We start from the raw sequence: 16834 nt of genomic DNA on the forward strand, positions 1-16834 counted from the left end.
TTACCTGCTATTGAAATATCCCAGGGATAAAATATTTCTAAAAACATTATAGCTTTAAGGTGAGGGGGGAAAGATAGGTTTAAGGTGGGGGAGGGGGGGAGATTTAAAAGGAACCTGAGAGGCAACGTTTTTTACACAAGGGATGGTAGGTCTATACAACAAGCTGTCAGAAGAGGTAATTGAGGCAGGAACTATCACAATGTTTAAAAAACATTTGGACAAGTACATTGATATGGTAGGGTTAGAGGTATATAGGCCACACATAGGCAGGTGGGACTAGTGTGGATGGGGCATGTTGGTCGGCATGGGCAAGTTGGGCTGAAGGGCCTGCTTGCACGCTGTATGACTTCTACGACTCTTTATTCCTGAAATAAACTCTTGGAGATTGGAGATATTTGAACATTCGTGCAGTTCATGCAGATTGAACCTCTTGAATGTACAATCATTTTAAATAGTAGACCAGATCTGAAGTACAATCGCAGGTATACAGCACGGAAACAGGGCCTTAGGTCCAACTTGCCCATGCCGACCAAGATGCCCATCAACGTTAGTCCCATTTGCACATATCCCTCCAAATCTTTCCTATCTGTCCAAATACCTTCAAGTGTTGGGGTATATAAGAACAAGTTTAGAAGAAGAGAAGCTGAAAGAAAGAAACATTATCTTTTTTTAAATGAATCAGTAAGACTGAAAACTAATAATCCAGATGATCTGTTGATCTGCAGTGCAATGTTTTGAAGTAGGTGATATGAAGAAAGTGGATAAAGATTCACCGTCAGAACCCAAAATGGGAAGAAAGGGGGATATTTTATCCTCTTTGATATTTAATCAGTATCATTTGCTTTATTTGTAAGAGATTTCTGGTTCAAATAGTCACTGGAAGTGATAGCATATTGCTGTGGAAGGAAGATTGAATTGGTGTGGGGTAAATTATGGGCCATCCCCTTGATGTAACCTTGGACTGTGTTTTAACCAGGTGAGCCTGAATTCCATTACTCTTCAGGAGCTCATGGCAATGAAGTGCTTGGTCGTGAGTTACTCCTCTTACTGATGCAGTTCATTTGCCAGGCATACTTGGCAGGAAATCCAAGAATCAAGCACCTTGTAGAGGAGACAAGGATCCATTTGGTACCTTCTATTAATCCTGACGGTTATGAAAAGTCATTTGAGATGGTAAGTTTTCATTTGATTTCTTCTTTCTGTAGTTCTCTCCAGCTGATAACAGAAATTAAAATAATCCAATTTTCCCACCATGTAGAAAATAGAATGTATGGCTATGATAAAGTAATAAATTGATCACATCTACCTGCACATCACTCAATTGCCTCCATATCCATGTGCCTATTTAAAAACATCTTAAACGTGACTGTCATATCTGCCTCCACCACCACCCCTGAAAACGCATTCCAGACACCCACCGCAACCTGTGTAAAAGATCTTGCCCCACACATCGCCTTTTAAACTTTGCCTCTCTCACCTTAAACTTATGCTCTCTTGTCTTTGACATTTCTATTCTGGGCAAAAGATTTTACTGACTATGCTTCCCATAATGTTATATACTTCTATCAGGAGCCCTCTCAACTTCTGCCATTCTTGAGATAACAATATAAGTCCGTCCAAACTCTCCTTGTAACTAATGCCTCCTTATCCAGGCAGCATTCTGATAAATCTCTTCTGCAAACTCTCTATAGCTTCCACATCATTCCTCTGATAGGGCCATCTGAACTGCGTACAGTACTCCAAATGCGGCCAAAACAATGTCTTACAGCCTTATGTCTTATGTGTTTGAATATGATCATTCGCGTGTGTTGTATTTCAGGGTTCAGAACTGGTAGGCTGGTCTTTGGGACGTTGGACTCATGATGGCATCGACATCAATCATAATTTTCCTGACCTCAATTCTATTATTTGGGAAGGAGAGGAGCGCAGGAGGGGCTATAAGAAAGTGGACAATCATCACCTACCAATCCCCGAGTGGTATTTATCTGAAAACGCCACTGTGAGTCATCCGTGTACATACAAATCACATTTAAGTCATTTGAGTATAAAGAGTGCGTATTTGAGGTTTATTTCTGGACATAGACACAAACGCCTTGGGGAGAAAGCAGAAAGATTGTAATGTGATCAAATTGCAAGGTCGATCAAGCTTGCTGAGAATAACTGAGAATAAGCAATCGACTCCTTACGGGGGTTGGGGGAGGTCGTGGGGGTGAAATTTTCATTCTATATCCAGGTTGTTTGGTATTGATTTGTGAATTCCATATTTTTCCACATTTTAATTACTCAAATTGCCATAATCTGAGAAACCTACTGCAGTATAACTAAACTATTGAGAAGGGTCTTGACCCAAAACATCACCCATTCCTTCTCTCCAGAGGTGTTGCCTGTCCCGTTGAGTTACTCCAGCATTTTGCGTTTAACTAAAATATCTACCTTGTAAAACTTGGATTCTTTAAAAAGCTTATGTATTAATCATTTCTGATTACAATTCTGATGATTCGTCTCAAGTAGATAAATGGCGTAAACAAGAGACTACAGATGTTAGAATCTAGAGCAAAAAACCGAACTGTTAGAGAACTCAACATGTCAAGCAGCATCTGCGGAGGCAAAGGGAAAGTTGACATTTTGGATCTTGATCCTGCAATAGGATCCCAGTGCTTTTACAGAAGCTGCTTGATCTGCTGAGATAGTGGTTAAATATTATTTTAATAATATAACAGGATCATTTTTCATGCTGGTGTGCAGTTAGCTCAGAATAGAGGAGCATCTGAAAGGGCAGTGTTTTACTGCTGCTCTGGAGGCCATCTTAGGTAGAAGTAAATGGTAATTACTGTAGACATATGGCACTGAATCTACTGGCAGGGAATGACCAAGTGTTATGCTTGCACATGGAGGGTAGTGGTTTCCATATTGCCCGTCTGGGTAGGTTATTCACATAACGTCAGCAACGGTTATGAGCGTGGAAGTCAAGTAACTGTTGGAACTTTTAAATGACAGCTTGTAATGTGCTGCTTGCATGTTCACTGTTGGTTCAATAGTCTAGCTGGTGATTAAGAATCTTGCTGGTGATGAAGATTTCACTGACTGCATTTGGGACTGTTTCTACTTAATATACAGATGATATTAAATGACAAGGATCAGACACATTGTCAAAAAATATGATCCAACATTGTGATTTCTATACCTATAGCCTGTCAGATGAGTTAAACATAAAATACATCTTGACTGGATTTATCTAACTAGATCTGGTTTTATTCTATAAAATTAAGTGTGTTCATGTGCAGATATCCAATGTGGTTCAAATCATGATAAATGAATTAATATTAATACAGGAAACATAATTTATCATTTCAGAAATCATGAATAATAATATTGCTAGGAAATGGCATTTTAATTAAGGAGCATAATTTAGCTATATTTTTCCTCAACAACAATGTGTTGATTATCTGTATTTAATTATACAAAGTATTTTGTCACAGCTTTGGGTTTTTCTGTAGTTATTCTTTAAGGCATACTAATGCTTGCCTCGACCAATGTTATTACCTGTATTGTCAATTTATCCTCCAGCAACCTTGATTGCATCCCAACCAGTATAAACACCAGCCAAATCTTTAGCCAATTCTCTATCTATTTCCATCCCACCTAATTAAACAACCTTTCATCTCCAAATTGAGAGATCTTATAGCCAGAGGAAAGCGGAAACCAAAGTTAGCATACTTTCATAAATCGAGGATGCCAACTTTTACGCTTCATACCATCAGAGAAACGAAAAAGCTGGCATGTTTCAGAACATAGCTATAGTCGGAAAGGCTGCATAAGATCAAAAGGCTAGACATGAAGTATATTTAAAATACATCGAGAAAGTAATAAACTTCAATGAAATATAATGGGCCATTGATACGATTGTACCTGATTAGTACTAGTAACTATAAATTTATTTCTACCCAGAATCTGTGTCCACTATATTGAAGCATCTCATTATTTTTAAATTATATTTGTAAGGTCACATCCAAGGCTTCTGTTTTTTTTACAATAACCAATATCCTGCCTACTCATCCTTTCCTACATGGTTAGACCTCATATTTCAGGAGGCATCCTTGTAAATCTTCTGTGTTTCAACACTAGTCTTGATGATGAGGTGGCCAGAACTGTATCGAACTCCAAGTGCTGTCTGACCAAGATTCAATGTAACTTATTATTTTGCCACATTAAGTAAAAATCCATGCTTCTTTTGCTTTTCTTTTGTCCATGTTGCACTCTGTCAGAGCTTTTAGTGATTTGTGCAATGTATTCCAAAGCACTTTTTGTTCTTCCAGCCCGTTTTTAAAATAATACATGGTGCTCATATTTTTCTGAAAAAATTATACCTCACAATTATGTTTGTTAATTTTCCAGTCTTATGACCATTCTGCAAGCATGTTCATTTTATTATTATTGTTTGCAGTCCTCCTCTCTAATCTCTTTCTCTTAACTTGACGCCACCTTATCCGCAAATTTAGCAATTGATTCCACGGTCTAATTAACTATAGTGTCAGCAGTGATCTTGTGCAATCCATTTTCCACCTGCTGCTTATCTCAATATCAACCTGTATTTCCACACTCTGCTTTCTGTCTTTCAAATAGCCAGCTTGCTATTCTGTTACTTGTGCCCTGATTGAGAACTACATTCATTACTGGTTCTAGATAGATGATGAATCAGCTGCATTGTCCTTCTCAGCTATCTTTGTTGCCACGAAGGAGACATAATGATTAAAGACATAAGAGTAAAAATCAGGATAAGGGAAGAGATCAGCATTGTTCAAGGAGGACTTTCCCTACAGATATAAATGTTGATATTAATCTATCTCGGGTTTCCGTTTTTTTCTTTCTCGCCTAGCCATGGTGTTTCTTGCTGTACTGTAGATATTAAGCTGCCAGTTCTATCTACTTTCCTAAATAGGGATGATGTTAGCCATTCACTATATCATTATCCTTATAGAATGAATTATTAATTCATTTGGAGCCACAGCGACTGAGTGGACGTAGAAAAATGTAAGATTATGAAAGGCGAAGATAGGATAGACAGTCAAAACCATTTTCTTATAGTGGAAATGACTAAGACTAGATGGCATAGCATTAAACTGAAAGGAGCAAAATTTAAAGTCAATCTATATCAAAGGGAACGGTTGTGAGAGGTGGTGAGAGAGGCGGATATGATAGTGGCATTTAAAGAGGATTATGCATGACACATGGATATGCAGAGAATAGAGGATATGGATCACATGTAGGCAGGGGGAGATTAGTTAAACCTAGCATCAAGTTCACATAGACATTGTGGGTCGAAGAGCCTGCTCCTGGGTTGTACTGTTCTATGTTTTATAATAATACCTCTGTTATTTCTTTCCTAAATTCTTTCCTAAATTAACCAACCTAATCTCCCGGTGGCTCAGCACTTTAACTCCCTCTCCCATTCCGAATCCGACCTTTCTGTCCTGGGCCTCCTCCATGGCTAGAGTGAGTCCCACCGCATATTGGAGGAACAGCACCTCACATTTCGCTTGGGTAGTTTACACCCCAGCGGTATAAACCAATAAATAATAAAAATAATAATTTGAGATTTAGTAAGTCTTGAGATTGAGTATAGAAGCTGGGATGTAATGTTAAAATTGTACAAGGCATTGGTGAGACCAAATCTGGAGTATGGTGTACAATTTTGGTCGCCCAATTATAGGAAGGATGTCAACAAAATAGAGAGAGTACAGAGGAGATTTATTAGAATGTTGCCTGGGTTTCAACAACTAAGTTACAGAGATAGGTTGAATAAGTTAGGTCTTTATTCTCTGGAGCGCAGAAGGTTGAGGGGGGACTTGATAGAGGTCTTTAAAATGATGAGAGGGATAGACAGAGTTGATGTGGACAAGCTTTTCCCTTTGAGAATAGGGAGGATTCAAACAAGAGGACATGACTTCAGAATTAAGGTACAGAAGTTTAGGGGTAATATGAGGGGGAACTTCTTTACTCAGAGAGTGGTAGCAGTGTGGAATGAGCTTCCAGTGGAAGTGGTGGAGGCAGGTTCATTGGTATCATTTAAAAATAAATTGGATAGGCATATGGATGAGAAGGGAATGGAGGGTTATGGTATGAGTGCAGGCAGGTGGGACTAAGGGGGAAAAAAAATTGTTCGGCACGGACTTGTAGGGCCGAGATGGCCTGTTTCCGTGCTGTAATTGTTATATGGTTATATGGTAAGTGAGGAATGCAACCAATTAAAGTAAGGTGACTCTCTCTCCTAATCAGGATACTGATGGTAAAATTGATTTTTTTTTACAAACCCAATTGGAGATTGTAAGAATTGGGATTTGATGCAATGTCAAGAATATTCATCAATGGAATTATCCAAATATTTAACATTTCTATTTGTGTCCAGATTGTGGCCATGGTTGGTAAGACCAGCTTTTTACTGCTTTTAAATATCCTGCATCTCTTTAGCAAGGACACTTCTGAGGTTATGTTGCATTAGTTTTGTTTTAGGTTCACAAAAATACTCATCAGGTTGACTTTCAAATTGATCATCAGTCCATCACAAGTGATATACACACAGTAGCCTTGTACTGCCCACCTGCAAATAGTTAGCAAGCTGAAGCTTGAGTTACCAGATAAATGTGAAACAGATGGGTGAGCAGTGAAAATCCTCATAAGTACAGCTGCCAGCATCAGCAGTAAAATAGTTTCAATAAAGTCGAATTTACTTTCCATGTTACTGAAGCAAGTAAATTAGCATTCAGTTTATTATTTGCAAAGGTTTGAGCTCACAGTCCTTCTCCTTTGAGTGCTCATTAGAGCAGAGCACAAAAATGACATCAAGATAAATCAATGTTGATTGATGGGGGCTCTCAACTGTAAAGTAAATGCTTGTCACTCCACACAAGAAAATAATCCATTTATTGAAACGTTCCTATTAACATTTTTAGCCTATTTTTGCCAAACTTTGGAAAATTTCTCAAAAGCAGCAATGAGATTTTTTTCTCCCCTATTTTAAATGCATTTGCCTTCATGAACTCTCAAATCTGGCTATGTCCCATCATGTCACCATTGCCACCGTCAGTGGGTTTTAGATAAATACAAATGGAGCTAACTTCACATAATCCCATTAACATATCTTCAGGAACTTATCACCTATCGGCATGGTGGCGTAGCAGTAGAGCTACTGTCTTACAATGCCAGAGCCCCGGGTTCGATCCTGACTACGGTGCTGTCTGTATGGAGTATGTACGTTCTCCATGTGACCCACGTGGGTTTTCTCTGAGATCTTCATTTTCCTCCTACACTCCAAATACGATAGATTTGTAGGTTAATTGGCTTGGTATAAACGTACAATTGTACCTGGTGTGTGGAGGGTAGTGTCAATGTGCGTGGATCGCTGGCTGGTGTTGACTCGCTGGGTCGAAGGACCCCTTTCCACTCTGTATTTCGAAATTAAACTAAACTAAACTATCCACGTTCTCTAGAGATGCTAAGTGACTTACTGAGTCACTCCAGCACTTTCTTTCTTCTAACATAATGAAAGGAGTGATTTGAATGCATTTAGTATGCACATTGCTTGGCAGAGCAGATCATCACATGTTAAAAAGATGCAAACATTTAAAAGTGCAGCATGTGATTGGAATCTCAAAAACACTTTCTGCAGATATGGTGGGGCAACTTCCACTATGGCCTTTATGAGGAAATTAGTAAAGTTATATGATGGTAAAACATTTGCAAGGTTACAGTAAAAGTGCCGGTTGAAGGCGCTGAACAGTTGCTCAGGTAGAGAGCCAACTCAGAACTTGGGTATAATGGGCCATATAGCTTCCTTTTGTGCCGTAGCCAATCTGTGATTCTACGATGCTACAAAAAGGTTCTGAAGAACTGAAGGCCCTTGTTTGCTAAACTCCATCATCATATCATGTTGAAATTATGGACATGGATCCAATGTAAAGATTATACAAATGTGAGGTTTAGCATGTTGATAAATCCATCGAGATGCTGCAGCATCTTTGCTTGCTGTGTCCTTACCAATTCAATTCAACACACACGCACACATGGCTAACAAAAGATCAACTTGATTGTAAGCATCAGTGGATTGGCACTTGGAGGAGTATCAGTGTGAGCTAATTGCAGGGAGATCTCAAATTTGACTTTTTTCCATTTTTAGTTACTCTAAGACATTCTACCACATGATCTCCCTCACATTCATCCATTTCCTATAATTCCATACTTAAAAATAACAATTCAGTTCTAAAAATGTCAAAATAAACTGACCCCCCGCCAATATCCATGAAAACAATAAATTAATAAATGTACCTACCTTAAAATGTAAGGTAGACAAAAGTGCTGGAGAAACTCAGCGGGTGAGGCAAGGAATGAAGTGAAGGAATAGGTGACGTTTCGGGTCAAGACCCTTCTTCAGACCTTAAAATGTGTTTTGTTTGGCAAGAAATGTTATTTCTTACCTTCCCATTGGGTACCTGGATATTCATTTACAATACCACCATGTGACACATCCAAGTATAATTGAAAGACCAATGTCATGAGATTTAATTAACAGCTGCATGAGTACAAGATGGTAGCTGTTATATTAGCTAAGTCATGGGTATAAATGTTGTTGAAGCCAGTACTGAAGAATGAGGATCATGGCACCTACTGCCATTTTTCTCTACTGCCTTTTAATTGTCTCCTTCCTCACAAAATCAAATCTTCCTGGATTTTTTTTTTTTTCAATTCAATTCAACTTTATTGTCATTGCACAGATACAAGTATAGGTACAACGAAATGCAGTTTAGCATCTGTTCGTAGTAATAGTGCAATATAGATATCAAAATACAGAATAAGCAAACAATGTGGACGGAGACACTGGAGAAATCTATCGGCGGGACTCCGAGTTCAGCAATGTGATAGTGTTGTTGAAGAAGCTGTTCCTCATCCTACTTGTACGAGACCTGAGGCTCCTGTACCGCCTCCCTGATGGGAGGAGGGAAAACAGTCCATGGTTAGGGTGGGAGGGGTCCTTGATGATCTTCCCGGCCCGTCTCAGACACCCTTTTCGGTGGAGGGCATCCATGGCAGGGAGCGGGGCACCGATGATGTACTGAGCGGTTTTCACCACCCGTTGTAGTGCCTTCGTGTCAGCTACGGTGCAACTGCTGTACCATACCGTGAAGCAGGTGGTCAGGATGCTTTCGATGGTACAGCGGTAAAAGTTGGTCAGGATCTGTGGGGACAGGTGAGCTTTCTTGAGCCTCCTCAGGAAGTAAAGGCGCAGCGCCTTTTTTGATCAGTTTGGAGGTATTGAGGGACCAGGACAGATCCTCCGAGATATGTACCCCGAGGAATTTATAGTTGGAGACGCGCTCCACCTAAGTCCGGTTTATATGGATGTTTGCCCCCTCTGTCTGCCCCCTCTGTTCTTCCTGAAGTCGACAATAATTTCCTTCGTCTTCTTGGAGTTGAGGACGAGGTTATTGTTGGCACACCAGGTTGTCAGGTGCTGGACCTCCTGCCTGTAGGCTGACTCGTCGTTGTCACTGATCAGTCCTACCACCATGGTGTCGTCGGCAAACTTAATGATGGCGTTGGAGCCATTCTTAGGGATGCAGTCATGGGTGAAGAGGGAGTAGAGGAGAGGGCTGAGCACACAGCCCTGAGGCACGCCGGTGTTCAGTGTTATACTAGAGGAGGTGAGGTTGTTGACCCTAACAGACTGTCGTCTGTTGGTGAGGAAATTCAGTGTCCAATTGCAGAGGGAGGTGGAGATGCCAAGTCCGCTGAGTTTGGTGATCAAGCTAGCGGGGATGACAGTGTTAAAGGCAGAGCTGAAATCGATGAACAGCAAACTGATGTAGGTGTTATTGCTGTCCAGGTGGGTCAGGGCAGAGTGTAGGGCCGCCGATATGGCGTCCTCTGTAGACCTGTTGGTCCAGTAGGCAAACTGATGGGGGTCCAGTGTGGGGAGGAGGCTGGCTTTGAGGTGAGCCAGGATCAGCCGCTCAAAGCACTTTGCAATGACAGGTGAGTGCCACTGGGCAGAAGTCGTTGAGACTTCCTGTAGCTGATTGTTTGGGCACTGGCACAATGGTTGATGTCTTGAGGCAAGTGGGAACGACACCCTGGGCCAGTGACAGATTGAAGATGTCAGTGAAGACCAGGGATAGTTGTCCAGCACATGCCACTGATGCCATCGGGGCCGGCAGCTTTGTGCTCATTCACCTTGCTCAGTGCATCTTGTACAGCAGAGGTGGAGAGACGGAGGGGTTGTTCGTTCAGGGGTGGAGCAACTTTGATGGCTGGTTTTGTTGTCTCAGTCAAAGCGAGCATAGAAGTGGTTTAGCTCGTCAGGAAGGGAGGCGTTGTCTGGGGGGGGGGGTGTTAACTTTATGGTAATCGGCAATGGATTTGATTCCTTGCCAATGCGCCTGGGGTCGGAGTTGTTTTGGAAATGCTCCTCGATCCGCCGTTTGTGATTGAGTTTAGCATTCCTAATTCCGTTTTTCAGATTGGCCCTGGATGAGCTGCATCCCTCAGCGTTGCCAGATCTGAAAGCGGCATCGCGAGCCTTCAGCAGGAGTCTGACCTCCCTGCTCATCCACGGCTTCTGGTTAGGGAAGGTCTTTATCTCTTTGTGGGTAGTGACGTTGTCAGTGCAGAATTTTTTATATTGTCATTTGGTCAATATGTCTGCAAAACTGTGGCCTCATTATATTCTGCCTCTGCTTGCCTGGGTTTTTCCTTGCAAGCCAGCGAAATACTAATTTGAAATCATGATACATTATGAGAATCCATGGGAAATCCATGACCACAGACCACTGGAATTGATAGTTTTGAAATATTCTGTGTGAACAAGATGTATTCCTTATCTGCTGAGCCTCTTGGAATTGGATGCAATTTCTTGAATGCACTAACAGTCTAAAGCATCACATTTCCTACTCCATTCCTACACCACAAGAAAGTTGTTCTGCAGTTTTATTACTAACCCAGCAGTAAATAAAAGTTTGAGCTGGAAACATCCAAGATCGTCCATTCCAATGACAGTTGCTTGCTCTTTACCTAATTCCTAATTTCACATGTGTCTCTAATCATCTCAGAGATGGGTGCTAGTACCATTTTGTTGGTAATAGTGGGCAAGTGAATTTTTGGAGTTGGTGTGAATGAGATTCGATAATCCACTTAATATAGTACTAATTAATGTTTGAAACTATTCTAGTTTCACCCACACCAAAGCCAATATAAATAACTGAAAAATGTACATCAACAATGTTGAAGCTATAAAAATCTTTAACTTATTATTCAAATTCACTAATGTATTTGCCTTGGATCAAATTATTATGTTGTAAGTTTACATTGAATTGTGCGCACATTGGAATTAGAGAATATCTATTAAATCCATGTTGTGAATTATTATCAGACTATATAGATACTTTATATTCTATGTAATAAACCAAGCTGGAAATAATTTTATGGACTGGGTCTTACTTTCCTTGGAAATGGAGAGAAAGGACAGAATGGACGATGCTATCCATGGAATATCTATCCGGCACTTGCAAAAGTAAAGAGTGTAGATGTTAGGGACTAGCTAGAGGTGTATGTCCTGTCATTAGCGTATAAATGTTGGAGACAATTCTGTTTGAAAATAATTTATTTCACAGGTAGCCGTTGAAACACGAGCAGTGATTGCCTGGATGGAGAAGTTTCCATTTGTGCTGGGTGGAAATGTACAAGGTGGAGAATTGGTGGTGACCTACCCATTTGACATGACGAGACTGAGCACAAAGGTTCAGGAGAACACGGCCACCCCAGATGATCATGTCTTCCGGTGGCTGGCATTCTCTTATGCTTCCACACACCGCCTAATGACAGATGCAAACAGAAGAGTGTGTCACACAGATGATTTTGCGAAGGAAGACGGAACTATCAACGGGGCATCGTGGCACACAGTAGCAGGAAGTAAGTGTTTCATCTGTGCATGAATGTATTGAATGTATTGAAATAATGAGGACAAATTGACCTACAGGTGCTTGCTTTTCTCAGTCTGATGGATCTTGCAAACAGCATAACTTCTTGGTTTCCAGAAATATTGTGACGCATAGATTATGATTGAAGTAACTATGTAAAAGCAAAGCTGCTACTACAATATTCCCTCTGATAATTTAGCCAAAGTGCTAATCAGTTTATTTTAAAAGGATTATCGTGATATTTAAAATAACAGAGAAGACATTTGTCTACATACTCTGAGAACATGGATAATAATGTTGCAGACATTAAATTCCCTTGTTTATATCTTTAGGAGTCATAACCAGTCAGAATAGCTGTCTATTGCAAGAATTACTTTGTGAACCATATTAACTAACTTTAATTTAAATGTGTTGTTTCGGTGCGTTTGTAAAGAATCAATGGTGAAATGATGGTTGACATTCATTTCTGTGTTGACCAGCTGTTTTGTCCAGCCTTTTAAATGTCACTTCGTAATCCATTTGGCCTTGTGTTCTGTTTCTTTGTCTCCAAGAGGTTTAGTTTAGTTCAGAGGTACAGCATGGAAACAGGCCCTTCGGCCTCTAATGGGTAATTTACAGAAACAAACTTGCATGTCTTTGGAATGTGGGAGGAAACTGGAGCAATTGGAGAAAACACGCATGGCCACAGGGAGAACGTACAAGTACAGACAGCACCGTACAGACATCACCTGCAGTCAGTATCGAACCCAGGTCTCTGGCACTGTAAGGCATCAACTCAACTGCTGCACCACTGTACGAAACATACTATTCCTCCAATCCTTGGTTCTTCCATCAGCTCTCCATTCTTCAAATATTTATCCTTTGCGGCTTTAAACCAGACTTAAAATTGATTGCCCTCATGTTGACCTCTTTTTGACTGATCTGTTGCTGTAATTAATTATCAGCTCTGGTAATTCCGATCCGTGTCAGAGCTGAAAGAATTCATTAATCCTGCCTCACTGCTAGACTGTTAGTATCCACGCAATTCTTATGATCTGTAATGTATAGGGAAAATACAGTGAGCTACGAAGGGTATAATTAAAACCAAATCTAGCAATTTATTGTGGCCAAGATAAAAACAAAATCAAATTAGTGCTTTATGTAGTACAAATAAATAAATTACGAAAGCAAATCTTCAGACCAATATAATATAGGTGGAAATCTGTGACTTTTTTTGGAATACAGCTATGAGTTGCTTTTCATTAGCAATCAAAATGAATATTCAACAGATGGTTAAAGAAAACTCAGCAAACCCTGGGTGCAAGAATTATTCCATAAAAGCTATTTAACTAATCAGTATAGAATATTTTAAAAATTCAACACAGACATGAACTTTTTTTTTAATCTACGCCAAAATGACAATATAATCCCGCATTGACCCTCCTTTTTAATACTTCCAATGTGATAAAAGTGTCGGAGTTATAGAGCATGTAAACAGGCCTTTCAGCCCACCTTGCCCATGCCGATTAAGATAGTATCAGAAAGGAATAATTCTTCATGTTATTAGATTCTATTGTCATGATTAAATCATTATGGGTTTGCTATGTTCAGCTGCAGCAAAGGGAACAGGTTGCATTGGTTGTCCTGAAATCTTTTTTTTAATGCATGCCTATTGTCAGGTGGATATTTCCACTATGCTCTTGAACATTGGGTGGGTTCAGAAGTGGGTATGAACTGAGTACAGACAGTTCCCACAGGCACTTACCTATCCAGGTACCACCTGCAAATACAACATGATACCGGATATCTCGACTTTTTTAAATAATGAACTTGAGTTATCGGGAGGGGCCGGAGAGGCTGACACATTATTTACTGGAGTATAAGAGGTTGAGGGATGACTCTATGGAGGCATATAAAAAACTTGAGGGGCATGGATAAGCTGATTAGTCACAGTCTTTTCCCTTCGGGGGTAGGGACGTCTAAAGCTAGATGGCACAGAGTTAAGGTGTGAGGGGAAAGATTTAAAGGGACCTAAGGGGCAACTTTGAGAACCACAGTGCAAGTAACAAAATATATTTGCTTATCTTTTTTGTCCAGAAGAAAATTATTTTCAAAACTAGTTGCTATCCAGTCTACTGGAATTTTTTATTAAATGTAAGAAACTGAAAAAATCAAATGCAGCCAATTTTCTATTGGCGAGTTTGACCTAATTGGTTTAGTATAATTTATATTTGCAATAAATCCAACCATTATGTACAATCATTGGACAGTTGAGACCTTATAACATTCATTGATAAACACAAATTAACCTGAGTTTCTGTAAAAAAATGACGTCTTGCAACATATTGAAAGTTCCCGTACAAAATATTTCTCTACATCAAGGCATCAATCAAAATTAGAATATAGGGAATTAATGATGACTCAATTACCAAAAGGCAATTTCAATGCCAAGAGGAATTTCTATCCTGCCTAATTTTATTCTTCACTGATTTTACCACCATCCAATAATGCGACTGCCCAAGGTCAGTTTCACCCACTTGATACCATCTCCATCGCTAGTAAATTTGCATAGTTGCATCATCCAAATCAAGCTCCTTTCTCTTCAGCCATTAATTTTTCCTTGGCGAAGAATTTCTATTTTCCATTAAAATGGAAAGGATCTTTTATCTGTAGCTTTAATCCCTATCACAACCATTGTCTCTATCGATTGGAGGTCCTACTTTTGTTTGCTTGCCATTTGTAATCTGAACAAACATGACCTGTTCTTCCCTCTCCTTGCATCCTTGTCATTGAAATTCACACATTGTTGCCAAAATCCCTTAAACTCTCGTCCACTTGTACAACTTTTGTGGATTGGCATCTCATTTCCCTGGCTCCATTGTAGAATCCCATGCCAACATTGCGGCATGACGTATAACTGCCTTAAACTGCCTATATTTGCAAGGGTGTATCAGCGATATTTACCCCCAACTGCATGCCCGATGGCGGAGCAAACCCACGCCTTGGAGTCAAGAGCAGACAAACTCTAAAAAATGTGACCTCATTTTCCCCACTGCTAATGCAGCTTTGTGTGGCTTTGATGATATGATACAATATGATAGAACTTCCCATCCTATTCATCCCAAGAGGAAAATTGATCTGCCAACAGTCATAAAAACACAAGATACATGAAACATCAAATTAAAGTGACGAGTGGAAAAGATTGGGGATGTGCAAAGATTTGGGATGGGGGAGGGGGGAGGGGCGTCAATCTCAGTCTACCCCATGACAGAAGGGGAGGAGTTGTACCATTTCATAGCCACAGGGAAGAAAGATCTCCTGTGGCGTTCTGTGCTGCATCTTGATGGATCCAGTCTGTTGCTGAAGGTACTCCTCAGGTTGACCAGTGTGTCATGGAGGGGTGAGCTGTATTGTCCAAGATGCTCCGCAGTTTGAGGAGCATCCTCCCTTCCAAGACCACCTCCCATGAATTCAATTCCGCCCCCAGGACAGAGCCAGCCTTCCTGATGTGTTTGTTCATTCTATTTGAATCCGCGACCTTCGCCCTGCTGCCCCAGCACATGACGGCGAAGAAGATGGCACTGGCTACCACCGATTGGTAGAACATCTGCAGCATCTTACTACAGATGTCGAAGGAGCAGAGCCTTCACAAAAAGTGCAGCCGGCTCTGTCCCTTCTTGTACAGGAGCTCGGCATTCCTGAACCAGCCCAATGACCAATGATAACTTTACCTAGTAAAGGCCTGGGAAGTTTTGTTTTTAGGCCACGGTGATGTAGAATAAAGAACATAACAGCACTGGAGTAGACCCTTTGGCCCACAATGACTGTGCCAAACTATTCACTTCTAGTTCATTTTATTATTATTAGTATTATTATTATTATGTTCATATTAACTATTCATTGCACCAAATTAGTCACTTCTACCTGCACATAATCCATATCCCTTCATTCCCAGGATATCCATGTGCTGTAAAAGCCCCTCAAAAGCCCGTGTCTCATCTGCTTTCACCACCACCGCATTGCATTCCCGAATAATCACCACCCTCTTGTAAGATACTTGCCACACACCTCCCCTTTAAACATTACCCCTTTCATCTTCCAGCCATGCCTCCCCAGTCTTTAACATTTCCACCATGGGAATAAAGGTTCTGACTGTCCACCCAATCTATTCCTCTCTTGCTTCTATCAAGTTTAAAGTATTTAGGGTAATGTAGCTATATGGGAAAAAATAAGCCATTCAGCCCAAATTGTTCATGCCGACCAAGTTGCCTAACTGAACTAGTCCTGCTTGCCTGTGCCTGCCCCATGTGGCTCCCAACCTTTTTTTATCCATGTTCCAGTCTACAGTAAATACTATTTTCAGTGCTTCAGTCTATTTTGACAACAACCTGGCTGCTCAACACCCGGCTTGAGATCTAACTATTCCTTTGGTTTATGTTTCATTCGCAAGAAGAAGAGTCTATTTTGTTTAACTTCTTCCCAACAGATTAGATCGATTAAAGTACAGTGCCTGGCACCCTTTCCTGATGCTCTAATTATATTATTTAAGTTATTATCGTTAGCTTTTCTCAAACAGATCTCACCCAATTCTTATTATATGCCATCAAATTCACAGCATTCATTTCCACTCTGCATGTTATTGTTTTAACCATTTACATGTTGCCCTCTCCTATCATATCCCGTCTGACTCCATTCTATCTGGTTTTTGCTCTCTTCACATAGAATTCCAAAGTCTTTCATCTAATGTTGCTTTATGGAAACCTCACATGGACATCACTTACTTTACACAACTCATGCCTGTCTCAGAGCCATATTCCCATTATCCTCAATCATCCTGTGAGGTGGATTGAAGACAATCGTGAATTTGACCATTAATGCCTTGCCTTCAC

The 16834-nt window shown here is 40.4% G+C and overlaps 1 protein-coding gene across 1 annotated transcript in view; it reads left to right on the top strand.

Moving 5' to 3' along the window:
• The window catches only part of cpxm2 (carboxypeptidase X (M14 family), member 2), a 162359-nt gene that overhangs the window by 114202 nt on the left and 31323 nt on the right, over positions 1-16834 (top strand). The window contains exons 9-11 of the mRNA XM_055646765.1: positions 977-1173; positions 1820-1999; positions 11661-11958. Of these exons, the coding sequence (XP_055502740.1) occupies positions 977-1173; positions 1820-1999; positions 11661-11958 (675 nt within the window). The remainder of the gene's footprint in view (positions 1-976; positions 1174-1819; positions 2000-11660; positions 11959-16834) is intronic.

The sequence above is a fragment of the Leucoraja erinacea genome, chromosome 15, assembly GCF_028641065.1.
Source record: "Leucoraja erinacea ecotype New England chromosome 15, Leri_hhj_1, whole genome shotgun sequence".
NCBI classification, from domain to species: Eukaryota; Metazoa; Chordata; class Chondrichthyes; order Rajiformes; family Rajidae; genus Leucoraja; species Leucoraja erinaceus.